The 27,889-nt window shown below is 37.6% G+C and overlaps 1 protein-coding gene across 5 annotated transcripts in view; it reads right to left on the bottom strand.

Annotated features, from left to right (window-relative positions):
• ADGRL4 (adhesion G protein-coupled receptor L4) overlaps positions 1 to 27,889 on the bottom strand; it is a 75,725-nt gene that overhangs the window by 23,646 nt on the left and 24,190 nt on the right. For 3 of the 5 annotated variants that reach the window (XM_048312986.1, XM_048312987.1, XM_048312985.1), the window contains exons 3-10: positions 14,227 to 14,379; positions 8,124 to 8,279; positions 7,548 to 7,618; positions 5,712 to 5,879; positions 5,439 to 5,622; positions 3,076 to 3,192; positions 1,804 to 1,997; positions 375 to 542 (exon numbers count right to left, since the gene is read on the bottom strand). In XM_048312986.1, the coding sequence (XP_048168943.1) occupies positions 375 to 542; positions 1,804 to 1,997; positions 3,076 to 3,192; positions 5,439 to 5,622; positions 5,712 to 5,879; positions 7,548 to 7,618; positions 8,124 to 8,279; positions 14,227 to 14,379 (1,211 nt within the window). Of the gene's footprint in view, positions 1 to 374; positions 543 to 1,803; positions 1,998 to 3,075; positions 3,193 to 5,438; positions 5,623 to 5,711; positions 5,880 to 7,547; positions 7,619 to 8,123; positions 8,280 to 14,226; positions 14,380 to 14,475; positions 14,576 to 27,889 lie in introns of all 5 variants that reach the window. The other 2 variants (XM_048312988.1, XM_048312989.1) reach the window with 1 other exon arrangement.

Here is a 27,889-nt window from a genome sequence, read left to right as displayed (position 1 = left end):
AGTATTGTGAGACAGAAATTCAGGGCCATATGTTTACTGACCACCAATGAATGGCAGATAAATCCCACAGCAGTCTTAAAGTGAGATTTAAAATGAAAAGCAATGCTCCAAAAATAAGCACAACAGACTGTGTTTTTGGAACAAGATACTTTGCTGCATCACTGCTCTGTAATACTGCAGAAAGGACATAAGGAAATTCAAACACATATGGGAGGAATTTTGTTTGCTTTGTGCACAATAAATTGTGTGTTTGCTGAACAAAACCAGGACAACCTAAAGGAGGGTAATGCGTGTAGTTTGCACTAAAATAGGAACATAAGGAATGAAAACAGAAGAAAGTATCAGGTAAAACACTAAATTAAAATAGCACTTACAACAGAGCCACCTGAGGACATCAAAACAGCAAAATGAGTCAGATGATTACATTTGCATGAGATATGAGTGGAGTTGGAATGTGTCAGCTCACAGCCTTCTGTAGCCCAGTTGCCATTCATTGTGTCTGAGTAGTTCCAAAATGCACATTTAATGTCTTTATCTGCAGTCTGGAACAGAAACAAGATGTTTTACTGATGGCAAAAGGCAGGATATTTCCCATCAAGAGACCTTTCTTACGCTAGACTGCGCAATTCATTAAAAATTGCTTGTTATCTTTGGAAGGTTGAGAAATGAAAAACACATTCTGCAAGGCCTTTTCCAAGCAATTAAAACATGGCTGAGGATGGAAGCAATTTATCCACACAGCTAAAACCCCACCAAACATGTAGTCTAATCAGATTACTGAACCCTTTTGGCACTTGCAAAGATGTTGGAATTTTTACCTATTGAAAACATTGTTATATATACACTTGCACCTGCTGAACATGGAATAGACTCCAAGGTTACAGCCACATTGCTTATCCATTCCAAATGAGCAGTTCAAAAACTGCGACTTATTCTGTGCATTTTACAAAGCAATCTGGGATAAAGCCAAGGTCATATCACACCTGCTATATCACCTGCTACACAACAGTGAAGAGTAAGACTGTTAGTATTATTTAGTACAGTTAATGCTTACTAAATCTAGTCAAAGATTAAGTCTCCACTGTACTATAGGCTTTTTAAATATATCGAAATTTATATAAAGGTGATTTCTAACTCAGAAAGGAAGTAACAAATTTAAAAGCTATGTAACCCAGGTTAGAACCTTGTCCCATTGCTCACCTCTCTACAGAGCTGCTTTCTTGTTGTGTTTCTGATGATTCTTTGTGCCAAGTAAGGTGATTGTCTACATATGAGTGTAGCCAGCAAAAATCTGTATTTGCTGGAAGTAAACCTCAGTTTTAAATAAATGTGTTCAGATTTCAGAAATAACAAAGCTTCAAAACTATAGGTTCTGCTATTATCCCCTAATTCCAGGTCACCTTTTCACATTAACCTTGAAGCATTTCTTCTCTTCCCAGTATACATGCTTAACTGTCTGATAAACTTCCAGAAAAACCCCCACCTAAGTACAAAACAATCAAGATCCTGTAATATGCTCTGGTTCAGGCATCTACATTTTATCCATGCTACAACCCAGCAAAGATGGCATTATTGCCCTTGTTTTAGTCCCACAGCAATTTTCCTCTGTATCATATTTAGTATATTGCACTTAAGATGTCACATATGAGATTAATCTTATTAGAGTAATAAATGGTAACCTCACATCAGCAAACAACAGAATTATGTCTTAGTTTATCATATGCTGCAGGTATGCTTACATCACATAAAATGATTAGCTAAGGTTTTGTTTTACTTGAAGTTGATAATAAAAAACCCCCTTACCTTGGCATACTTTAGGGTAAATGTTATTTTCTCAAGCTCATAGAGTGTAGGTGGATTTGAGCTAATTGCAACAGCTATAACTGCTGAGCTTACTGTCTGCCTCTGCTCTGAAGGATCTTTGGAGGAGCGGTTTTTGGGCGATGAAAGAAGAGAACCGATATTGCTGTACCGCAGAAAGACAACTGCAACAGTGCCTATCAATCAAACAGGCCATGGTTAGGAGTTTGGGGGTTTTTATGGGAGAACAAAATTGAAGACATTAAGGAAACAATAAACAATAGACATTATTGCTGCTATTGTATAAAATATGCAAAGCAGATGGAATCTTTGTGGAATACTTATAAAAAATGTTTTAGAGACAATGAAATATAGCTTTATTTAAAATAATGTAACTGGAATTAGAAATAAAAATGTGTGTTCGCACTGGCAATATTAATTAGATATTTACATATATATTTTTCCTAGAATAATATATGCTTGCTGCTGTTCTGCAACTGGTTACACACGTGGTGTCAAGTCATAAAGTAAAATGTGTCAGACCTGAAGTAAATACTGGGCCTTTCTGAAGTACCTGGCTTGCTTTGATTTCCATTACAGCAGACCCAGGATGGAATACAAGTAGGGAAAAAGAAAAAGGTATTTTAGGATACAGTGCTGATCTTAAAAATGTAGTGACTTTCTCCCTGGTACCAAAATAAACCAAATTTTTAGATACTGATAGGCGGTGAGATACAGACTAGATGGAAGGTGAGGATTTAAAAAATCTTTTCCATGTTTATTAAATTATGTGGTTTAATTCCAGAGCTGTTTATACACGTCTCTACTTAGTGATGATAGTACTTTAAGTCCTTTCTGTAGCACTCTCAGGTACATTTGGGTCCTGGTTTTGGTACTAAAGATTTCATGTTCTTGCCCCAGTGAGCTACTCTCTGAATGGAAAAGATGCGCCAGTTTTTGAAGTAGCACAAAGGGTTGAAAGGGCCAGTCCAAAGTCATAAAGCAGACCTGTGTCTTAGAAAAGGATAAAGCTCAGGTCTGTGGTACCAATATCCAATGTGAAAACTCATTGGATACTCACTGTGCCGCCGGATATGTTACAAATATCAGTCTTGGGACAATAAAGGGGAAAGGGTGATAAAATACCTTGATCCTTTGTAGTTAGCAGTGTGGAAATTCAGCCTTGATAAACTTCACATTTGGTTGTGTTCTAGTGGGTACAAGTCTATCCAAGGTGTTTATTAACCCACCTACTCTCCAACCTTTGTTTCTTACCATTTGGATGAGGTTCCCTTCTCTTCTTCGGAGAGATCTTTATGTAATCTCCCCCTGTGTATACATGAGGGTGGATGTGTTTCATGTGGTGTGAATCAAAAGCAAAAACCTTGAGTGCTGTAAAAGAAGAAAAATACTGTACAAATCGCAGCTCCATTATGGCCTACCACAATTTAGAATGGGGTTAATAAATGTGCTATTGGATTGCATAATTACTGTGAATTTTAAGACTCTACCATCAGGCAAAATATTTCAAGAAAGATGTCATTAATATAACATGTTTGTTTAAATGTCTATGTTTTGTTATTTTCATGCATACATTTTGCTTTCATACTTTCTACTCTTTCCATGAAAAATATAGTCTCTTATTTACCTTGCCTTAAATTAGGTACTGGGAAAAACAATGTAGTTTACTTTGGGAAGAGCTATTGCTTTATTAAAAATGTATTTCTGAAAGGGGCAACAAATCACAATTATAAAAAGAAGAGCATAAAATTCTCCACTGAATAGTAACATTTGATAAAAGCCAATTTTTGAAAAGTATATATTTTATGGTTATCTATCCACACTACCAAATATACATTGCACTATGAACTAATGATGTGTCTTGTCAAAAAGCAAACAAACAAGCATCACCCCTTAGGACAAAAACTACATTAGAGTCTATTGAGCTCTTTACTTGCTTCATTACGGTGCTGAGTTTCAATCACCCAGGATGGGAACAAAAATAAGTCAATCAGGCCTTTTTAAAAAAACAAAACAAAACAAGAGCAAACAAATGTAAAACTTGACTGATGGAGGAATATCACTAAGCTAGACCATCTGCATTGCTTATAGCACAGCACACAAAAATAATATAAGCTATTCAATAGACCAGCTGTCAGAAAATATTTGTCAGGGCATAAGAAATAGTTTTCTTTGGCTAGAGTTCTGAAAAGCTCATAGTTCAAGAGCTTGCACCAAAAGAAGCAGTAGAGAGAGAGGGATGATGTTGTAGGTCTTGTCCCAAAATAGTTGTGTGTGGCACATGTGAGACCTGTGAAAAATTTATTCATGCTGAGAAACAATAACAAAAAATGTTAGTGTTTGGGTCCAATCTGGAAATGAGCTCGTACAGTTTACCATTTTAGAACAAAACCAAGGAATATAATCATTAACCTTTCAACATGGGAATTCCTCCCTGTTCTCTTTATCAGCTTTTTCTGTCACCTTGGTGACTGATATCTGCAGTTCCACTGGAGACTGCACCCAAATCCTCTCTTCTTGACTTTCATGGCCTCAGCTCTGTGGCCATGAGAGCCTCTGCTTTCAAGCAAGGGACGTATGAGGAGTGGGGCACAGGGGCTTTATAGCCAGCACCTGGCACTGCTCTGGACCTGCTGCAGACCCAGAGGTGCTCTGCAATAATGTAAGTGATCCTACAGAGTCTAGGTCATAGAACAAATCCCTCCCTACTTTTCCATCACTCTGTCTAATTTACTTTAAGAAAGGTGGGGGAAGAACAGGAAGTTTGACCTGCCTTGAGACCACAGTAGGAATCTTTCACATCATGTCATCATATGAAACAACAAGCCAGGGTGCAATACTGAAGGACTGTACTAAATCTAAAATAAGAAATCAGATCACATGCAGTTTGGGGACATTTAGAAAAATAAAGATGAAAGGGTGGCCATTGACAAAGGAATCAGCCATGCTTTATTGGGATTTTCAAAAGTGGCTGATGTTAGCCTTACTCTACTCTCAGTGAAGGAATAGTAAAACTGTTATTACCACAGTAAAATCAGCAGGTATTAGTGGGAAGACACCAGGACACAGGGAGAAGGTAGGAGAGCAAAATGGGACAGCTGAGACTAACCAATTGTCCTCCTGGGGAATTCCTCTTAAAATGAGAAATTCCTGTTGAGTTAAAGCCACTCAAGACTGAATTCACTAGGAACAATTCTTATTCCAAGTTCATTTATAATAACTTCACTGAATCTAAAAGAGATAAAAAAAAATCTGTAGAGAGCAAGTCCATATTTTGTTCCACTGGTGTTTTTTATGCACATAAGATGAATAGGATAATTTTGTGCTTATAAAGTGAATCCAGATTGTGTGAGTATGGCCATAATGAGAGATTTAAAGAGAATCTGAAAACAAGTTCCCACAGACTTTCAATTTATTTTTGTGCTCTAGACTCAAGTGTTTAGTCTCTGAAAATTATGATACCTACACTGAAAGTCAGGTGTTAGTTATGAAAATCATACAAATTAACACCTGTGTCTTTCACATAACACAATTTCTAATCTTCATAATTGTGCTGAAAAATTCCTCAGTTTAATCCACATCTAAAGTATATCTTAGATTAATATTCTTTATCTTACCTATGTCACTTGCATTAGCATCCAGCTGGGTTGTCTTTTTGAAGCTCTGTGACATGACAAGTGTCGCCTGCTCTGCAGTGTGCAGCAGCTTAGTCAGGCTCTGCCTTTGGTTATCTACAGGTAAAGCTTCCCAGACTGTAATTTTGTCTTTTTGTAAAAAATTGTTCACAGTGTTGACCAAGACCTGTAAGTAAAAGCACGTGCTTGAGAAGAGTCATATGCTGTCTTTGGAATAAGGATAAACACCACAACTCCAAGGCTTGATCCACTCACGTTAATGGTGGTGTTTTGAAGGGCTTCATTGTCAGAGTCACTCATGGCATTCCACGATGAATAGGACAGTGCTTCAACATATGAAACAACTTCTACAGGTAAAAGTGGCCCCAAAGTATTTTTATTAACTTCTTGCAACTTCTCCAGAGGTGTTTTTAAATGACTAATCTGAAAAATGCCAGAACTCATCTTAATGAAACAAGTAAAGACATATTTCTGCAGGTGAAAATCAATCCAATACAAACCACTGATTTCTGCTAATTAACATACTGGTTTATAAGACACTTGTGCATAAACACCCCTACTCAATCAACTGGTTGACCTATAAAGTATTGATGTTAAACATGTCTAGTATAACCTTAACAAGCAACCATAATTAAAAGAAGTCATGTGCTATCATTACGCATTTTTTCCCTACAGCAGCTCAGTTTTATTTATCCTGATGATCCAAAGTGAACTAGTAAATATTCCACAAAACTAATTAAGTTTCAGTGTTATGATTATTCTGCTTCTGTATTAATCTATTGACTTCTCTTTTAAATTTTATCTGAAGAGGTGGGAACAGATGGGAAGTATTTGTATATTTTTAAGTTGTTTTTTCTCAAATGCAAATTATATAGCATGTAGTTGAGTGAACTGTACTGCCTATTTCTCCTTCAGTGCTTCAGCTTATAAACTGCTAAATGCACTTACATAAAACAGCTAGTTTAAAAATATAGGCAGGAGAGGCTGACATGAAGATTGAGCTTCCACATTTCAGTCTCATGGCTGAATAAGAAAAGAATTCTTGCTTCACAATATTGAAATCTAATTAAGAAAACACCCAACATTTGATTTTGTATGATCTCTACTCTCTACTGTTGAACAGCTTTTATGGGGCTTACTTTGTCTTTGACTGCAACTGAGTAGAACTGGAAAACAGGCTAAAAGTCTGACAGTTATTTACATGAAAGTATTTTGACTTTTTAATTTTAGTTTGAGTACATATTTAAAAAAATCTCACTCTAAGATTCTACTGTAACATTTGCACCTAAGTGTGATAAGCAGGTATTATATTTGATACAATGTATTACATTGCAGGTAAACATAAAAAGTATGTTAACACAATGTATATATAACACTAGGTTAATAGGATTCTTTAAATTTTGATCTAGTAACAATCAAACTGCTTAATATCAGATGCAAACATATACAATTGCTTTTAATTTATTTATGCTTGTGCTTCATTTATCCTTTAAAATTAGACAATACCGTAGCTGTAGAATAATGAATAGTGCATTCATTAACATATTTGTAATTTTCTTCAGGAATCTCTGTTTCTGGTGAAAAAAAATGGAGTCCAGAGTATTTGTTTCTATAAATCCTGTATCACTTTACACACTCTCCTTTGAGGAGTAAATAAACCAGCGTACCAAGATGTCATGGCTCCGTTTTCTATTTAGTCACTTGTTGACATTACTTTTGTAAGCTATCTTACTGCCTTTCCTTCTGAACAAGCAAATAATTGCACATCAGTAAATGCAGCAGTGTGTAACTCCAGAAATTACAGAAACATCTGAGTGATTACCACACTTCTGAATTTTTCATGCATCATGACTCACTTTGCTGGAAAGAGAACACGTAGATTCCCAGCAAGTTATTATCATGATTAGAACATACAATCCAGTTCAAATAATTTGAAATTATTAAAATGACTTCTGTAAACATGCTTAAGTTCAATTGTATGCTTCAAGCCTTTGTTAAAAGCTGTTTAAGAACTATTATAATTGAAATAGCAGTTTCAAACAGAAACAATTAAAAGGTTTGAAAATTAATCTACAAACCAATGTTACTTACTCTGGCTAAAGTTCTATTAATATGTTCAGCTATACAGTCTCTGAATAACTCGCACTTGGCCTTTGGATTTTCTGTAGAAATAAAAAGGAAACTAATTCTACATTGCAGTTCAATCAATATTCAATATATACTAATAGCAAAATCTCTTGTCTAGGTCATTCTCCAAACCCCCAGCATTCTGAATTTATGCACATAAATCACAGCACACCGTTGCCAAACTTCAAAGGCTTTATCTTGGTCAAGGTTATAGCATTGAATGAGCTGTTTTATTCAGGTGGAGAGTTTGGTCCCTTTTATGGGACTTCCACAGGTGGAGTAGAGACAGCTTGAATTTACAGAGAGGAGAACAGATCTGACAACTATGAGGGGGTAATCATTATTTCAAATGGATTTCATCACACTGTTTAACAAAAATATATTTACAAAATTATTCTATTCTCAGGAATTGTAGATGCCACAGCCTTGCCTCTTTTTCATGTCTTGCTGATTATTCTAACTGAAGATAAATAGGCACTGGTGGGTTTCTCAGAAGATATATCTCTATAATAACACATAAACCTTTATAATATCATGTACCTTGGCAGGAAGTGCCATCATTTGGCTTAAACTGCAATTTTCCTGTGGATGGTTGATAACCTTCCTTACAGGAGCAGTTAAAGCCTCCATCCACGTTTTCACATTTTGCATGATCTCCACAGGCAAGAGTTCCTTCATTGCTGCACTCATCTACATCTGCAAATATCGTGAGAAATTGAATTTTTATTAAGTATTTACAGACTAACACCTTGCTGCTTTGTTGATAATAGCCCCACACACTACAAGCAGTTTCATAATAAAATTTCATATAATAAAAAAAAGCAAAAAATAGACCTGCAATCCCCTGCCAATTATAATGCTTAGGGATTAGAAGGCTAAATCATAATTGATCATATTTTTATACCACCACTTTTATTACTATATAATACTACATTGCTTGTGTTTTAAAACCATATTAATTCTATCATAACAAAATGGTTGGCATGATGCAAATCATCTGAAATCTATTTTTCAGAGATTAGACTAAATAGATTTTCTCAGCTCAGTTAGAAAAAGAAAAAAACAACCTACAGACTTGTCTTTTAAATTGCAGCTTTGAAAAAGATGCTGCAAAACTCACTCTGTCCATCTTGTTAATCTAAGAATTAAACTCTGTGCCCTTTAAAGTGCTTGGCATAACCTTTTTTTTTAAATCCACATTTAAATTACATTTGCCTAAAATGTCTTTTGTGCTTCTAAATAAATTGCCATTAGGTAGACAAGTTCAGTAACTGGGTGGGGCACAGTCCAAAAGTAAAACCAATGAGTTCCAGTAAGGGAATCCATGAATTGATTAATTTAGGAGAGCTGGGTACTAACTCCCTGGCTAAAGTACAGATTATTTTGCATTATTTGGTTGGCTAAGGATAAAGATCAAATAACTCAGTGGAGAAAGCAAACTGGGAAGTATACCAAATAATTCTGGAGAATGAAGTAATGGACTGTGAAGTGCTGGAAAGGAGAAAAAAGTGAACAGCTTTGGGACAGGCATATCTGAAAAATGAAGTGGTACATGAGCAGGTTTAAAGTAACAGCCTGAGAACCAACCTGAAGGAAAGGAAAGATGGCAGAGGGAATGGAGGAGAGAGGATGACAACTCCTGTCAAGAACTGGTATGATGCTTAATTTTGGAAAGAAATTGGTGGAAAAAAGAACAGTGATTAATTGATCGGTGGATGAGAAGAGCTATCTGAATTGATAGGAAGCCTCGTCTCAGCCAGATGGGTGTTAAGAACAAACAGAAAGCAGATATGGGGTGGCTGGAAATACACTATTAGCATATAGGAACTAGTTTTGCACTCTGCTTTTGATACAAGAATCTTGGTGCTTTTCAAAAAGGAGCACAAAAAGGATCAATAATGCCTGTGAAATAAGGTCATTATTAAAAAACGGAAAGCTATACTGCATGTATATAGATATATCGAGGGAACTCAAAAAAATACCTGAAGGATACCTGGGGGGCCATGTGTCTATTTGGACAGAGGTCTCCCTGGGATTCAAGGCTGAAGTCCCACCTCACTCATATATCTATTTTTCTCAATGAGCCATCAGCTCTGATAGGCTGTGTTTTAAGCCTGAGGTTCAAAAGCTCCCACAGAAAAGCTGTTCAGACTCCTACACAGACAGGAAGGAGATGTGGGGCTGGAGGTGCATTTGCCTTCCCCAGCACAACCACCGCTGCTCTGCAGGAAGAGCCACCAAGAAAGCAATGTGTTTGAATGGCTTGGTGCCAGCATGGAAGTTTAAAGCAGAAGGTTAAATTATGATTGTCTGCATTAGGGCAATAGTTTATTTCCATATTTAATGACCCAAATGTGTCTCTTTAAGGAACTGAGTTCTGCATTGTCGGTATTTGTATGGTTTCTGTGACCTCAGTATTCATAGTCACGGAGCTAACCACCTTATACATGAACCAACCTGGCAAAAGGGAAGGAAAATAGTGTGATGTAGTGCTGCACACAGGATACCTCATAATTAAATGCTGTCATTTAAAGAAATAAGGCTAAAGTTCTTACTCTTGGCATTTAAATAACCTCTCACATCAGTAAATTATAAAGCTGTTTGAAACAAGTGGGTGTCTGTCAGTGCCTTGTTGTGTGACTCTGTATGAGAGACTTTGAATGAATTGAAGTGGCAAGGGTGAAAATCATGACAAAGCCAGTTTGTCTAACAAGAAAACACATCACCCTTAGACAAAAGATTTCTTTGGCCTTGTCAACTACATGGAAGACATGTACATCTGAACAAGCCATTCATCGTGTAATGGAGTGCTAAAACACCAGGAATTGACAACAGTCTTTGCCAAAACTTACAATAACCTATAAACAAAAAAAATAATATTTGAATGCTTTTCAGAATACTGTTACTAGGTATCAGGTTTCCATATGGTTTACTGATACAAGTATTTCAAAATTGTAATGCCATTTTTCTTATCATAGACTTTTAGATCAGTAAATCATTCCTTTGTTATTATTGGGCAGTCATGCAAATTCCTTTTGTAATTATATCAGATATTAAGCGTAATGGAGATTTTAATGAGAAGACAGGATTATCCAAAACAACAGCAGAAATTCAAGTATTTTGGCACATCTCTGGCAGCAGAACTGCTATTTAAAGTCTGATAGAGACACCCTGTTGAGTATATGCAAATAGATTTTCTGCAGTTGAGTTGTCCATATGGAATGAGTCCATATCACGCCTATTTAATTTACTGTTTCCAGAAGAAAAAAACAACTCCTGGATAACAAAATTAAAAGGCAATATGCCTGATCTTGCAAGGTACTAATCAGCTTCCTATCCCTTTTAAATCAATGAGATTTTCAGGGGCAGCCAACAGTTTGTGACAGTTGCAAGGATGCAGCTTTTAAGTTCCTGCTTTGAAATGCTGTGTGCAGTAGCTGTAGGCTTTTGTTTCTTTATATTTTGTAGCTATGCCTTTTTAACCAAATATGCAATTCTTGGACCACACATGGACAACAGCTTGCTAGTGCTTTCAGCAATCCAATTTTAGTGGAGCTTTGGGGTGAGGTCCCAAACTCTCCTACTCGATGTGCTGTGGGAACAGGAGTGGGGTGCCAAGGCTTGTGTGAGCAGTCTTTACAGACAGCATTCCTGAGCAAAGGTTGAGGAACAGCAGCTTTTTAAACAGATGAGCATTTGCCATACCTCTGTAAAAAAATCTCTGGCCCTTCAGTAAATATTCAAAACAAATCCTGGAGCTGAACTTTGATGCTTTTATAAAAGGTGCGATCAGAAAAATAGTATGTACAACACCACTTAGGCTAGTGTGAAAATAGATTTATAACCTTTTATTTTATTTCTGTGCTTTGTCACTCCTCATTTACTGCAGCAGGCAAGGAAATTCCAATTAAATTAAAAGTACTGAGAACAGTTATTATGTTCAGTCTTGCCAATTACAGGATTGTACCTACATCGCTTTGATTCTTCACCAGCCAGTCAAGACAGCTTGATGTCTACATTATACCTTCTGCTCATTAGTAGCTTGCAAGTGATTGAAAAGTCCAATTGCAAAGGACTAGATGTTCCCTCCCCGTGTCTCCATACTGTGGAAGGCAGCAGCACACACAAAGTAGAAATGAAAAAGGCTATGAATGGCAAAGGTAAAAGAAAAGTTAGCAATGTGGCCCAACACCAGATTCCATCCACTGTACAGCTCCCTTGTCACAGCAAAGGATGAGATGGAGAATGGGTGCCTTCCCAGTGCTCTCAGAAATACCTGAAGAGAACTAATAGCATGTTCCCAGAAAAGGCAGAGTGGCGTGGATGTCACTTTCATTTCACAGATGGTCATTTTCACATTTTTACTCTGTTGACTGGGGTGAAAAAAGTAGGTTTATATTTCAGTTTTTTATCTGCAGCTGAACATTCAATAAAATGTGAAGTCTAGGGAAAAGTATGGCTTTTACACAAATCAAACAGTAGATTTTAATAACTCGCTTTCAGGACAGCAGAAAAATGTCTTCAGAAATGTAACATTTCTGCATTCCTATTTTTTCTTCTCCATTTCCTTTATCCTTCTATTCTCCTCTTTTTCCCTTCCTTCCCTCCAGTTCCTTCTCTGTCTGCATGTTTCTTTGTCAGCTCTTCACCAATTCTACCTGATAACATGCGTGAAATACTTTTGACCCTCAACTCAAAACTCAGCATTCTGACTGGATTAAGGGTGAACCAACCTTTCTCAAAGCCATTGTCCCAAGCTTTCTTTTAATCTACTGCCTTGAGGAACATTATCACTTTTTACTTGGGAGCTTACTGTAGTTTCCAAAAAGAGAACATGCATGTATGTGCATGGACTTTGAAAGGGACTCTCACACACAGAGTTGTGTACCACACTTGCACTACTGGAAAATCCAGATAGGTTTGAGGGAATAAACAAAGAGGGTTCATAATGGCATACTCTCCAAAATTCAAACATTGTTTTTTTAAAGTTACTGCGATGTACATAGATACATACATTAAAAAGAAGATTTAAGACTTTGCAGAATCTGAAAATATATTGTGGGGTCCTATAAACTTGTGTAGGATGGGTGCCTGGTAGTTCTGTCCTGTGATTTGTACTAAATAACTTGCACTGTATTTATGATGAAATGTTGGCATTTGCTTCAGCTGTCACCCTGAATACACAACTCTCAGCTGCTTTTGTGCAAGTCATATCTGCTACCCGCAGCAGCAGGTCCATTGGGTACAAAATACCCTATTATAGTTTCCCCGATGGATAAAGCCAAAAATTAATTGTGGATCAAAAGGTTGTCTTTAGGACTCACATCTTGGTAAAGTAATTGGTACACTTGTTTAATGAGAAAAGGTGCCCACAGGTAATTATTTTATTTCAGTGTGAGTTTTGAAAGCTCTTGGCTCCTCCATGTGGATTTTCAAAAAGAAGTACTAAACTAAACCCTAGTAGAGGATAAAAAAAGATCAATATGCCCAGTAAAGAGGGAAAAAAAAGAGAAATTATCAAGCTAATGATAAGAAGTTAAAGTGACACAAAACTAGTCAGAGAAATAACTTTGAAGACAAACTTCTGAAGCTGAGGAAATATCATAACGTAAAAATCAAAACCTGGAGCAGAAATGGTGCGAATATTTACAGCTCAATGTGCTAACTGTCTCCATCCCAGCTAATTTAAGAATGATTCATAGCAGCTGGATAAAGCAGAGCACTTTTAGATGGATGTGAGCAATGGGCAAGAAATGTCGATTAGATCACTTTCTGGCTTAATATGCAACCACTCTGCTGATATTAAGAGCAGTAAGAAGAAAGGTTGTCAGGACTCACAGACTCACAGGAGACATACCTAGAATGAGACACAGTCAGCATAAAGGTGTAGAGGGCAATAGATTTATTTTTCATTTTCCCATTCCCTGAGGACTTTTGCAACATACAGAGAAAATTACCAGGAGTTTGAAAAAAAGAGAAATAGTTAAAGTTCTTCCATTCAGAGGAAATCCTAAAGGATTGCATGGTTGTTCAGAAATAACATTTTTCCAGAGAACTTTTCCTCCCCTGTAATCTTGAACATGTTCAGAAACAGAGGCTGATGAATGGCACAGGGGGTAGGAGAACCACTGATCTTGCTCATTGTTTTTGATAAGACTTGAAAAATTACCAAAATATCCCAACCAAGTTTCAAAACAAAAGATATTTGAAGTATACTAGGTCAAATGTAAAGAGAATTTTGTTGATCCAGATCTGACTGCAGACTATTTTGTCATTTTTTTTTGAGAATATCACCACCTTGCTCACAGATCAGTGAAACAGTGGCATAAGTGGGTGAATTGGTGATTTCCAATGTTGCCTTAAATATATATTTATTGTGTAAATCTGTGACATGTGGGTTTAAATGTATTGCAAGCAGAGTCAAGGTTGAAGTGTTACTGAAAGCAATGGCAGCTGCTCTGTTGTCAGGGAGAAGTGTGGGCCTGAACATTAAGTAAGCTTGTTCAGTCCAAATTGTAGGAATTTTATACCCAGACTCCAAACTTCACAATTATGAATGCATTTTGCAAGATTTCTATAATTAAGAGAAGCAATAGGAAAAGAGTGACAATGTAAAGATATCTGGCAGACAGTAATAACTTACCCACGCAGGAGGTTCCATCATTAGGAACAAAAATTTGTTGACCATTGCTGGGTTTGAAACCAGGCATACACGTGCAGTAATAACTTCCCTCTGTGTTTGTGCAATTGGCATGCTCTCCACAAGGCTGAGTAGCATTTTCACACTCATTATCATCTGCCAAGACATAAATTATGGAGAAATATATTTACATTTGACGATTGAAGAAAACAGTATCGTATAAGCTTAATTTGGCTCTGGTATTTCACTTGTATAAGTTTGGAATGCTGAGCTGGCACTCTTGGTGTTTGTCCATATAGTTTTCCCATTGCCAAGGATGTAATCAGGTGTTCAGCAGCACTCTGTCCTCGTCCTGTGTGAATCAACAAGTGAGAGAATCAGTGGGATACTGAAATGAATGGTTTAATTGGATATACACTTGGAATAAAGGATTGAGACAAACGCATGTTCTTGTTCTGCCATGGTTGTAATAAATAACAGATTTTTCCTATCCAAAAATCTACAGGTGGAAAGTCACTCTGAGGATGTGTCTGGGAATTCAGAATTATAAAAAACGGAGGTCAAAAGGATATAAAGACATCACCCCTTTCATTCTCTAACATCAAAGCAGAACCACTATAGCTAAATGCACATTTTTTATGGCCTGTTTTTAAAGACATAATGTGGTATTTCTCAGCATTACTGGGAAAAAAAATTTGCAAATTCATCCTAATGACTGGGCTGAGTTTTCAAGCATATTGTTTTTTCTTAGTTATCTCAAAGATCTTGACAAAGAGATGAGAAAGATTCATGTCTTGAGCCTTACTTTTCAGCAATTGCTCTGCAAATCATCATTTTTGTACCTGGAAATTCACACAAACAATTTTGTAGGGCTAATCCCAGGCCTCCAATGATACAGTGAAAAGGAATGACATACACAAGTTTGAGACTATGTAATCTCTGCAGAGCCTCAGCATGTGCTGTCATTATGGGCATGGGGATCCAGCTGTCTTAATCAAAGGTCAAACAAAATCATAAGCTCGTGCTTTGAACTGCACAGTTGATGTCCTGCAATGACTCAATAAAACCATTTCCTCTTCAAAATCTTCAAGGTTTCTGTTGTTTATTAAATAATAAATTTCAGACCAAACTTGAAAAAAATTTCAAAAGCTTTCTTATCCAGGCACACTACTTATCAAACTGAGAGAAACTCACAACACTGATAAATCCATCTTTCCAATAGCCCATTTCTTTTAAAGTACCTCAAAACTTTGAAACAAAGAAATCAATGAAAGTCTCCCAAAGAAGGAGACTCTCTGAGTGGAATTCTCCATTTTCTGCATCATGAGAAAGGAAAAGAGTTAAAGACTTCCTGAAGTGTACTGGGATTTTGTTCCTGTTCTCAAGCAAAATGTACTCCTAACATGATGAATGACAGGAAAGAATTCTAACAGGGAGAGAAATAACAATTTATTGCAGAAGAGAAATGATTAAGGAGCATGACAGGGAGAAGAAATATGATTTCAGAAAAGACAGCCAAGGATGAGCTTTAGAAAGGTGCTCCTGCTTCCTGATGGCCAGTGTTCTCATAAGCTGTTTACAGAGATAGGGTGCAGATAAGGAAAGTGTCACGTAAGCTGGGGCAGTGACAAGATTAAAGTACAGCAAGAGCCATAAAGCCTTGTAGGAATACATTTCTGGAATATAACTGAGTCACAAGCCCCAGCATAACTCGAACAGGATACTTTTTAGATTTAAATTCTGACATGATTTTGAATGTGACTCAGTTGACTCAAACATGCAAATATCAATTCAGAGCTGCATTTTTCCTCAGGGGAATTTGGGTCAACACTATAAAATGGATTATGCTCATTAAAACTAGAATTTATTGTAATTTAATGAGGAATCCAAGTATAAAAGCACTTTTCCAACTCACGTCAACAATATTTATTCTACAGCTTTGGTATTCATGAGAATACAGCAGAGAATGTGTATGCTTTGGATCTTAAAGAATGCCAAAGTAAAACCTAATTAGCCTAAGTGGAATTATGATAGGGAGGAAAAAGTGTGGTGTTGATCCAAGTTCAAAAGCATGAGAATATGAAAAATCTGGTTTGTCACGTAGCATCGCAGAGACCAGGTCCCAGAAAACTTAGCAAATCTTGATCACAAGGTCCACTTCTAATGTAATTTGTGTGTGTCTGACTCCTTTGTAACCCAAATTTGCTCCCAGACTCTAGCATTTAATGACAATGAAAAAAGAGTGGACTACCCTATTATAGTTGTAAAGTAAATTTGGTCTTGGGAAAATATTACAGATTCTAGAAAAGACTATGTGTTGACTTTGGAAAGCTCATGGGATAGTAGTCTTGGAAGATGAGAAGTAGAAGGTCACTGATGATGGCACAACTTGATTTAAAGCAGAGGAATAACAGAGCTAAGGAGTCTAAAGGCTACATGCAAGAACTTTGGGATTTTTTTTCTAGGAGTTCAGCTATAGTCCTCGATATCCAACAATATTACCTTTTTCAGGTGGTCCAAAGGATTTATAAACAATATTAAAATGACTCATACAGTGGTTATCAATAAATTCTCTACAATTATGCTAAAATAACTTCACTGGATTATTAGTGTTTTTCCTCAATATTTATGATGTCTGCAAGGGATTTAACGGTGACTATATGGCCTTAGTGAGCTTGCTTATTGAGGGATCTTTCAGATCATTAGAGAAAAATTTTGAACATTGAAAAGCAGCAGTAACTTACATTGGAAACACAAGAATGAATATTTTAAAGGGTTAAATTCATATGGAGTTTCTTTTCACTATTCCCATGGTCTAATGTAATACTGAGCAGACCATGCTGGGGGATAATTTACTGGACCACATCCTGCTTCCATTGAAATTAATGATGAAAAAGTTACTGACGTAAGTAGGCTATGGAAAACTACTAGGTTAATGAGAAAGGCAAGAGAAGAGGTTTGAAAAAAACAGAAAGGATTTTCATGTACAGTTTATCTAAATGTATTTTTTTACACAAAATATCCTACAAGATAAAAAATGATGGCAAAAATATTATCGAGTTCTCTGTGTAAACAACCTGAATTTTTTGTTCAGACAGCACTCCAATGAGAAGCCCAGGGGCTTAAAGTAATATTCCAAATTTTACATGATTTATAATATCATTGAATTTGTGATTTAAAGGATGCCAGGAAAAAAACAATGGGATTTATAGATGAAAAAATGTTGTTTTTTTAACAAAATTTTCTGCCTATGCAGAAAGGATACTTTAAATGACAGCACTCATATAATCCACCTGCTTTGTTGCTACCTAATTTAATTACAGCATGTGCGTTCAATGCTGCATAGATACTCATTGAACACTGCAGGCACTATGTTGGGAATAAACATTTCTTTAAAGATTTTTTGTCTCTAGTAAATTATGACAAATTTGGAGACTTTAGAGACAGGACTGGCCAAATGACAAGGTTAATTATCATGGCTAAATAGTAATGCTACATTCAAGACTCCTTGATACACAAGGCATTTCCTGAACAGCTTCACTATCTTGAGAGATGCCAGTGGGGAGCAGGTTGTTTGGGATGGTAGGCTTGGTTGTTTTTTTTGGGTTGCCTTCCATTTTTGGTTAGTTATTTTTTACACAGCAGTTCTATGATTTGGTTTGCTCTAAAATCTTGTCATTACCAACCAAAATGTAAGGAAGGTTATAAATAATTTCCAAGGAAATTTGTGTTAAGTAACTCAAAGATATGTGGAGGATATAGGAATGTGTACCTGAATACTGGTAGGGTGTTTATATGGTACAGTATAATAAAATCTATTTTCCATTTTTACCTTAAAATTACAGCTAGCATGTATTTTGCTGTACATAAATGTCATTATGGTTAGATAGAATCAACTAGAAGCCACATGTAATCATACCTCTACTAGTCTCTTGAGAATGTATTAAGGATTTTCAAAAGCAAAAAAAAAAGAAAAAAAAGTAGAAAACATATACCCCAATAGAGCTCCATTTTGATTTGAGCTAATAATTTGAGCTTGATTTGAGATAATACTCTATTAAAACACTTGTGCTCATTAATATGAATACATTTTTGTATAGAGAGAATTCAATTCTTTTAGAAACTTTAAAACACAACACAGACAGGAAGAATGATTTGTGGACTTTAGGGCCATGATGCAGTTGGAAGATAGAGGAATCTGATAAGACTATAGGGGGAAAAAAACCAACCTGGAACATTTCTTTTGTTGTATTCCGTATCCCTATTAAAGTGCAAGATTTACCAAGTCATTTATGGTATTTTAATAATGTGTGGTTATGAAATTATAACCTACAATTGGAAAAGAGCTACAAAATTACAAAATTTGTTATTTTTGTGACAAGCACTGGAAAGTTCTTTGAGTTATCAGTTTTGGATAGAAGATTTTTGTAATGCTGTTTGTGTATTTTACATGAAAAATGTCACAAGGAAAAGTCTTATGGTAGTGGATTTATCAAACAGCTATGAAAGACTTTCATTGCATTAATTTCATTGCATTTTCATGGCACATCTCCGTGATAGACTTTTGATATTATGATGACATATAATATGAAGAGCTAGTTTTGGGGTGTCATATTGATTCACAAACACACAGAAGTTTTTCTTGTTTTCCTTCTTACAAATTTTGAAATAAATTGTTCCTCCCTTCACTTCAAGTAACAAACAAACGAGGTGGAAGTCCCCAAAGTTAAACAGAATGATTTGTGCACTTTCAGTCCTCCCCAATCCGTGCAAAATGAGATTTTTGTAGAAGTGAAGAGAATAGAAGAATTTTATTGAATTAAGGATTCCTAACCAGAGCTTGAATTTGATAACCTAAGTTTTCCCAAAAGCACACTGGAACAAGCATAGGCCCAATAGTGTGATTTTCATAAGTTTAATGAAGCCTGATGTTACTAAGGACTACAAGCATCTCTTACCCTACACTTTGTGTAATATATGCACATCCTATTTAGTGCATTCCCCGTATGAAATAAAGTTAATGCAATTAAAATATCAACAGTTAATTTTGCCCCAATCCAGGCCTGTCTGTGGAAACCAAAGTTGGAGGCCTCTGGGGCATACCCATCTGTCAAGATGGACACTTTATTTCTCGGACAGAGCAGTCTTAGAGGTGGGGAGCAGTGGGTAGGAAGGAAATGCAGCCGGGGCGGCTGGGGAATACATTGATTCATTGCATCCAGCTGTTCTCTTCTGACAGTAGCCTCTTCTGCTAGAGCTGCTATGGAGCCCCTGGGGAAACGAAAACTACCCTTCCCTAGTGTAACCCTCATGGGAAAGCAGGGCTTGAAGTGCCTCACTTAACCCCTCAAAAGCAAGGAAATGAAAGGCTTCCTGTAAAACAAATTCCAGTGCTACTCACCCTGCTGTGCTTAGCTTGTCTGGAGGTCTCAGAGCAGTGGGTGATCTTACATACATTATTTCTGTGCTGCAGGACTGCATCTACTGCCATCAAAGCCTGAGCTAAGAACAGCGATACCATTAACAACCTTGCCTTTCCTTTCTTGCGATTTGTTTCTGTTAATGGCAATTTAACACAATTTGTTTATGATTCTCCAAAGATTCAGCATTCGAGCTTGGTCTAAATCAGCATGAAAGAGCAGATGCTTAGAATAACCACTCGACACTGTAGAAACTGGGCTGGAAATCTCATTTAAATATGAATTGCTTTCATAATGGGCCTGATTCATCTTTGTCCTACACCTGGGCAGGGAACCATGCAGTTGCTGCATAGGAAATCTTGCCACTGCAAACTCTGCTTTGTTAAAATTTCACATTTCCCTACCCTCTTCAAGAGCTTTTCACAATGCCTTCTCAGGCTGTTTTTGTAGCTTGGCAGGAATTTTTAACTGGTTTTAACTTGGTGGCTCTGCAATTAGCTGGTCTGCTATAAAGTCTTAGCACAGCATACAAATACTCTCTCTCACATTCTTCACAGGCTATCTGTATATGCAGAGATGATTTCAGATCAGCATTTCTTTCATGTCTGGAGGAACTAAAGGGCCTCACAAAAGAAAAATTCTCTTGGTCTCAGTTTAAGGAACAGGACAGAACAGTCTAAAAGAAGAAGGAAAGGAAAGTTTCCTACATATTAAAGTCACCCTCAGGTTGAGTTTCAGAGAACTGAAAAGGTTTGGAGAGGTTAATATATTATCTAAACTGTTTCCCTCATCTCTTGCTGATATTTCCAGACATTATAAATTAAACATGAACAGCATTTATTATCGGGTAAGAGCGAGTGATGAAATTGTCATTTGTTTAGCCACACAGAATGTCCTGCCTTTTCAACACTTGTGAAATATCAGAAAAAGGAAATATATAATTTGTGATCACTCATATGTGAAGAACGGGGTTGTGGTGGGGTATATATCATTAAAGTTACTAGTCCTTGACTGGCAACGAACCATTTACCCAGAGAGGCATGTGCAAGAATTTGAGAATAAAAAGGAACAAGGTGCTTAAATTAGTGAAACAAAAGTAAAAGGGGAGAATAAATAATTGAAGGAGGGCAAAAATATTGAGTGCTCTTGTCCCACCTTTTCCCCATCACTGCCTCCCCTGCACCTCTGGAGAACAGAGGTCTATGTGCAGTGCATCAACACCCCCCCACCACTGTCCCAGAAGAGACCTTATTGCTGCCTTGACCAACAGCAACTCAGCAAGAAAGCTTCAGTGCTGCAAGTGGAGAGCATCAGTTTGGGTGCCTAAACCAAAAATTAGTGATTTATTATTTGACTGACACCCCTTCCCTGACCAGGTCATGAGGGGAAGACCTGGGAGTGCTATGAAGATTCATCCTTTCTGCGGCAGGTAATCCTCAGAGCTGGTCAGGCAACCCCTGACTGTGGAGAGCAGAGTCCCAGGTGCCTGTCAGTGTGTGGGTGTAGAGCCCAGCCCAAGTGGCAGTTCAGGCACAACGGACGAGAAGCTTCCACTCACTTTTCAGGGTAGCAGACCATGACCTCCCTGTATCTGGAGCACTCCAGGATCCCCTTCTGCCTTTCTCCCAAGAACATGGCATTAATTTACCAGCTGAGCTGTTAAAATGTAAAGCTAAAGAAGGAGAGAGATTGTAGCAGAGTAATGTCAGAGATAGTACGGCAGGAAAAAACCCCAAAACAGGCTGAAGATGGTCTGTTGGAGTTCCAAGACTGCCTTTTGAGGTGAGAAGTTGTGACTAGGTGAATTATTTGGAAAATTAGCTAATAGATACTGAATAGGAGTGGATAAAAAATCATCCAAATTTCAGTACCAGTCACATGCAGCTCCTGGTTGGCTATACTGTGAACTCAAACAACGCAATGCTCCCATCTGACAGGATGTGAATGAGTGAGATGTCGCCATTCAAATCTAAACATTTTGGTCCCATGCAAGAGATTAGACAGAAGGAAAACAGCTTAGGAAACAGTCTGATTAAGGGGGAAGAAAGGCTTCCAGGCAACACTTTCCTAAATTTCAAAACAAGAAAAGGAAGATATTTATTCGGAAAACACAGCCAGGAAATGCATCAGCACTTTACATGTTATATATGAAATCCAGAGTGGGGCCATCATGGTATGGGTGAGCAAGATGTGGAGAAGGTGTAAGTGAGAGACAATGCAGCTTGACTGAGGTAGGGGAAAACCGAGCATTATCTGATGAGCTTTATCAAACTCACTACAAACATGCAGCAAAGGCTATGATAAGAAATGGTGCTGTTCTATGTCAGGGTATGGGCTTATCATCCTTCAGTCACACACAACTACATCCTGGGGTCTGGAATGTCATATGGAAGCAGCAGCACTGTGTTCCCTCGGTGCCAGGCAGCTGGGGCTGGAAGCAGAACCCAGATGCAACTGTGCTGCCCTGGGAGCCAGTGCAAAGCACAAAGGCAGTATCAAATATTTAATGTCAGTGACCCTGCAAGGCATGTGAGCTCATTGCACAGGTAGCACACAGTGATGGACAAAAATGAGTAAGTATGTGGAGCTCTGCAATGATTCATGAAATAACTGCTGAAGCACAGAGCTAGTTGTTAAAGGTACTTTTAATTGGAGCTGATGGGATTCCTTGACTGTCATTTGTTTGGGGTGGTTCATATTATATGTTTGGGAGCCAGAAGTTAAGACCCGGTTGCTGACTTCCTCCCTGGAGTGGGCAGACAGGTGTGTTTGAAGTGAAGCACAAGCTCAGGTTCGTATCTAATTCTGAAGCAGGCTTTCCCCTAGCTGACTTGCTCCATTGCTCCTTGTGGCAGGCTCCGAAGTACCAGGACTGTTTCTGCATTTATTTCCAAGTGAACATGCTCGTGTGTGTGAAAAGTCTGTTTCCATAAAAGAGCCTGACCTCAAACACATGAATGCCCAAGGAGTGACTCCCATTAACCCACACCTTTGCTGTTATAGGAGCAAAGGGGCAAAACCTGCCAAGAGCAGAAGTCAAGAATAAAGATCACGTTGCTCTTCCTTTCCTCACCCCACACTGATCTAATTACAGAACCCAACCTCAACATCCTGGCAGACACCCTGTGTCAAGCTTGCTGCTTCAGGATTAGACAGAATGCAATTGAGACATGTCATTAGTTTCTTGGTTTTTCTCCTTCAAAAACAAGGAATTAACACAAGGTGAAATGCAGTTGAATGGGGATATGCTGGATTTGAACTGCTGGCAGTGTGCAGGTGTCAATGTTTTTCTGAGCACTACTAGCAGAAGTGTTTTAGAAACTTCACTGTTATTAAATTACATGATTTCCAATCTAGCTTTCATTTTTGTTGCTAATTTGCTTGTTTTCACTGAAAATCATCCTTTAACTGAAGAGTAAAACAGCACATGCACAATCAAAATATTTTTGCTTAAAGGAAAGTGAGCAGCACACAGCAGTCCCCTACTAAGAGGGATTTGCCAGCATATAGCTATGCCCCCGCTGTGGAACTAAATGGAAGCCCAGGTAGAAGTTCTGTTTCAGCACTGCAAATAAAACTGCATTAAAAGAACTAACAAACAAAACCAGAAATCCAACCAAACTCCAAACAAACTACAGCCAGACAATATCTGCATTGTAATTTCTTGCAGATTTCCCATTGCGTTTTCCATTTCCTATAATGATGGCATAGAATCAGCACCACCCATGAAAGTTGATGTATCAGAATGTGCGAGTGCAGTCTTGATTACATTACCTTTCTTCAGTTCATATAAATAATATGTGTTTATTTATTCTGTGTACACATATATGTCCAATACTCCAGCAGCCACTGTATACTAGTATTAACAAAAATAAGTCTCAAAGTTGTTAAATTACCAATGCACCTGGTTCTTGTTATTTCCAACACTAATTTCTCAAAACTCTGTTACAGAACTTTCTGAAACACATAAACAGTATGACACAATTTTTTGCATGATACATCAGAACCATAAACACTCTTGTAGAGGACATAGCTCTCCAGTAGCTGCAAAGATGTTGTACATTACCATGCACCAAATCTTGTGATCTATCCGATCTGCACGCAACAGATGTTAAATGCATTTAAAGAAAGACAGTATAACCATATCAGGATTACTCTGTTCACATCTAAATCCCAAAAGCTACTAGATGGATGTCTCCTATGGACAGTTATACGAGGGTATCAGTCATAGGCAGAGATCTCTCTAGCTTCCTCAACAATGGCCCATCTAACATCAAGTGAAACACAAAGCTGGAGGTTGGGGTGAACACGAATTCCTGCATCTCACATTTCCAGATTACCTTCCTGGCCCTGGGGAGATAAACTCTGTCAGTTTACATTTACCATTTTACCAACATTTTTGGAAGAGAAAAGAACTGAATTTTACTGAGAAGGTTTTTGTTAAATCCTAATTCGAGAACCGTAGCATGAAGACTTTATTTGGGCTACAAGGACAGCTAGACATGTAGAAAGAACAACTGGGCTCCTCGGTGTTCAGCTAAAAGTTCCTCTTTATGCTTTTGAATCTGCTGCTTAAAAACAGGTAGTACTTTATGAAGCTCAGGTGTCATTTGTGTTACATTATTTTCCAAAGGACAAATTTATTGCAGATAATTTCCTGTAACATATCTGAAACAGTATTAAAAACATTTCTTGCTTTTGAGATGTGTAGTATGTTCCATTTTGGATCTAAAAAGAAAAATACAATAAAAGATGTGGTAAAATTTCTTTGAGAGAAGTAATAGCTCAAATAACATGGAAAGCCATAAAACAGTGACTACAGAAGCTATTTTTTTTTTTTTTCCATTGTGGAACAGTGTTCATTGATTTCTGAAACCACAGGCTAATTATGCTCTGAGTGGACAAAGTACCTTAAGGAGTCTGGTCTGGGCATCAGAGACACAGAGATCACTCTGTACTTTTGTCAAACCCAAGTTACAGTACTAAAGACAGAAGTATCTCAATGAAATTTGATTGCCAGTACACTTCAGGAGGTTAGATGAGGTGACCTAATAATCCTGCCCTATGAGACACTTGAACCTATACTGCTCTAAGCTAATACTAAGGTTAAGTCATTAGAAGAAGATACCGCAATAGTAAAGAATGGATTTATTTATTTTATTTTTAAAGTAAAAAATTACATGTGAAATATCCATCTTCTACAGTGTCCCACACAGCTTTCATGTGGCTTGATGACTGTGCTTTTTATATTAGCCCTATTTGTGAGTTATCCCATTTAAATGTTCTGGAATTCAATAGCTTCACTTCTGGATAATAGACTAAATCACAAAAGGAAATAATTTCAATCTATAACAGAGAAAAGCCATTAATTGCTGGAAAACATCCAGTCTCCAAACCTGAAGATATCAAATATGGTCTGGCAAGGAGGAGACAATTAGGCTGAGGAATTCTACCCAGAGGGAAAACATGCCAGCATTATTTCAGCTGGACTAACGACTACAACAATAACCACTGAAGTATTTCCAGCTACTGTCAATGCTGCAAGTATTTAACTCCATGGTGAAAACCTCTTAACTACTGACAGTGATATTCTCAGAGACTGACCCCAGGGGATCACTATAAAATCATACAGGTTTTGATGTTGTGTACTCCCCACTGCCCCCCCTTTTTTTATCTTCTGATGTGAATTAAAGCTAAATGTAATGATGCAAGTGGAACGGGAGGTTATAAAACTCAGAAGTTAGGTCTGTGGTGCTGCTTGGCTCAGTTGAAAAGTTCCAGGTTTTTGGATGATTATAATAGTTTTACCATATATTAGCCAAATATCATCTTAGTGGAATTTGTTAATTTGAAAAGCATCTAACCCTCCTCCTTTCTGCAGCAACCTCTTCCAAAAACCAGACTAGTCTTAAGGCCAAATTTCCTCTTTCATCTCTCCCTCCTGAAACTTACAGCTTTGAAGTGATGGAACCCATAGTCTCCTCATGCCAAATAGTCTGGGTAGCTCTTTCTGGACCCTTTTTTCTGTAAAACTTTAGTTTCATGTCAAACAGCAGAATGAGTTAACCTACTCAGGTCTCTTAATGAATTTTGAGTGTGAGGGGAGTACATAGCATCCTAAATCAATCTAAAGCGGCTTCTCCCTTGCTGACTACACCAACAACCCTACTCTTCATTAGTTAATACATCCTAGGTTGAAATATTCTGTTTATTCATAATCACTGTTGTCTGCATAAATTTGTCATTTTCTAGTGAAGGTTTTTATTCTTAGAAACAGGGGTTAAGGACTTTGTTATCCCAAAGAAACAAAACACTTAGTAGGCAAAAATACAACGTTCCATTAAAAACATATCTAGTTTGGACAGAAGTAATACTTATACCATGGAATAAAGTTGAAATGTGGCACAAGTCAGAGATGAAAACACTTTTAAGTTTGTCTGCCATAATACAACCTCCCACATAAAGTGTTGTTATGTGCATTTTGTGTCTGGGAATACAGACAGGCAGGAGGGTGTGAATGTGTTGCATAAATGCTGTGTATCTTTTGGCAACAGGAGATAAGCTGTATGCCACACTGAAGGGCTTCAAGAGCTCAGAGGTGTGTCCTACTGCAGGCAGTGACGCTACAGTAATGCCACTGTCTAGCCAGGTTAATTAGCCCCTGAAATCCAGTCTCTGTTAGCCGCGCCATTGCAGCACAGCCACACCACTGCTCGCTGTCGCTTGACTTGGTTTATCCAGCACTGCACTCTGTCAGCACAGCAGACAGTCGGAGACAAAGTCCCAGTTACAAAGCACAGAGAAAACACTGCTGCCACTGAGTAAGGTGAGGGGTATAATTTACATGCTAAGATGACACAAAAGGAGGATTGTCATAAGGTGCTGAATAAATGCATGTAGAACACAACAGATTTCCACAGACTGCCATGCTGAGGTTCCATCCGAGAGGGAGGCACTGCAGAAACTTTCGCTAGTATTGTTCATTGAGTATTATGCAGCTGCAAAGTTCTCAGTTGGAGAGGCTAAAAACTTGCTAGCCAAGAAAATCACTCAAAAATACTTTGCATATTGAAATAAACCCGTTAAAGTAAGTGCCTAAAACTAAGTTCAAGCAAAAATAATCAAGATAAATATTTCAATTACCGAATCGACTGAACTTGTGGAAGCATTGGGTAGATTTCTACAGCATGTTAAGTATTCCTGAAAATTGGGCCATCTATTAGAAATGTGGCACAGTGCTGCAAGCTGCAGTAAAGATGGTTACTTTGTTTTTAGTCCAGGAAAACTGTTATATAATCTATCAAATGTTTTATTCATCAAAAGAAGTCATTGCCTTTGGTCCTCTGCACCTGTGTGTGAATGCACCAGCACAGGCAGTTCTATAGGATATCCTCAATTTTGCTCCAAAAGTCCTAGCACAGTCAAAGTACTGAAAATCCCAGTTTCAATTTGCTGGGAAAGGTTCTCGGTGCTTGGAATTTTTGCAAATTTTATGTTATTGTAAGCATTAAACATTTCACTTGGAGTAGGTTTATACCTCAAATCTAAATTCAGACTATGGACACAAAAAGCAGTTTTTAAAAAGACATTTATTTTCAAATGGTCAAGCTGTTATATAAGAAAATAATGTATTAGAGTTCAAATTCTTACACCAGCTGCCTTGGCTCCAGATCAGCCACTGTAAAGTTAACCTCCAGGACCTCTTCCAGAGACTCACTGAAAGATCTGGGATACAGAACAGCTGGAGCCAGGGAAAAGGGCATGCTGGGGATTGGACAGCATGCCATGCTTTGGGAAGGCTGATATTTTACAGAGGGCTGACTATTGTTCAGAGGAGTCCTAAAATCTAGGTAGGAATTTGAGTAAAGAAAGGGCATGCTTTTCCTCTTAACTGGTGACATCCATGTTACAGCTGCTAGAGACAACTGGCAGAGTCACGCTGTGAGTTAAGGCTCAGGCAAGAAGGAAAAACTGTTTTCTAAGCAGGCCCCACTTTTAGGCCGTTAAACTGCAAGATAACGATGGGTTTTTTGAGGAGCAACAAATTTCTTTAGAACTTCATTTGGTGCCTGTTTTAGCCAACGGCTGCTGTGTTGTGATATTTTATGTTTAAACGTACCCTACTCTGACAAGCCACCAAAGTCTTTAAAGTCTTCTCATCTTTATTGCAGACAGTACTTTGATCTCAATGCCAGAAAAGGTCAACATAAGAACTTCAGAATTAGACTTGTTTACATCCAACATAA

Source organism: Corvus hawaiiensis, chromosome 9 (genome assembly GCF_020740725.1).
Source record: "Corvus hawaiiensis isolate bCorHaw1 chromosome 9, bCorHaw1.pri.cur, whole genome shotgun sequence".
NCBI classification, from domain to species: Eukaryota; Metazoa; Chordata; class Aves; order Passeriformes; family Corvidae; genus Corvus; species Corvus hawaiiensis.
Note: the sequence above shows the minus strand (reverse complement) of the source record. Positions and strands in the feature narration are given on the sequence as shown.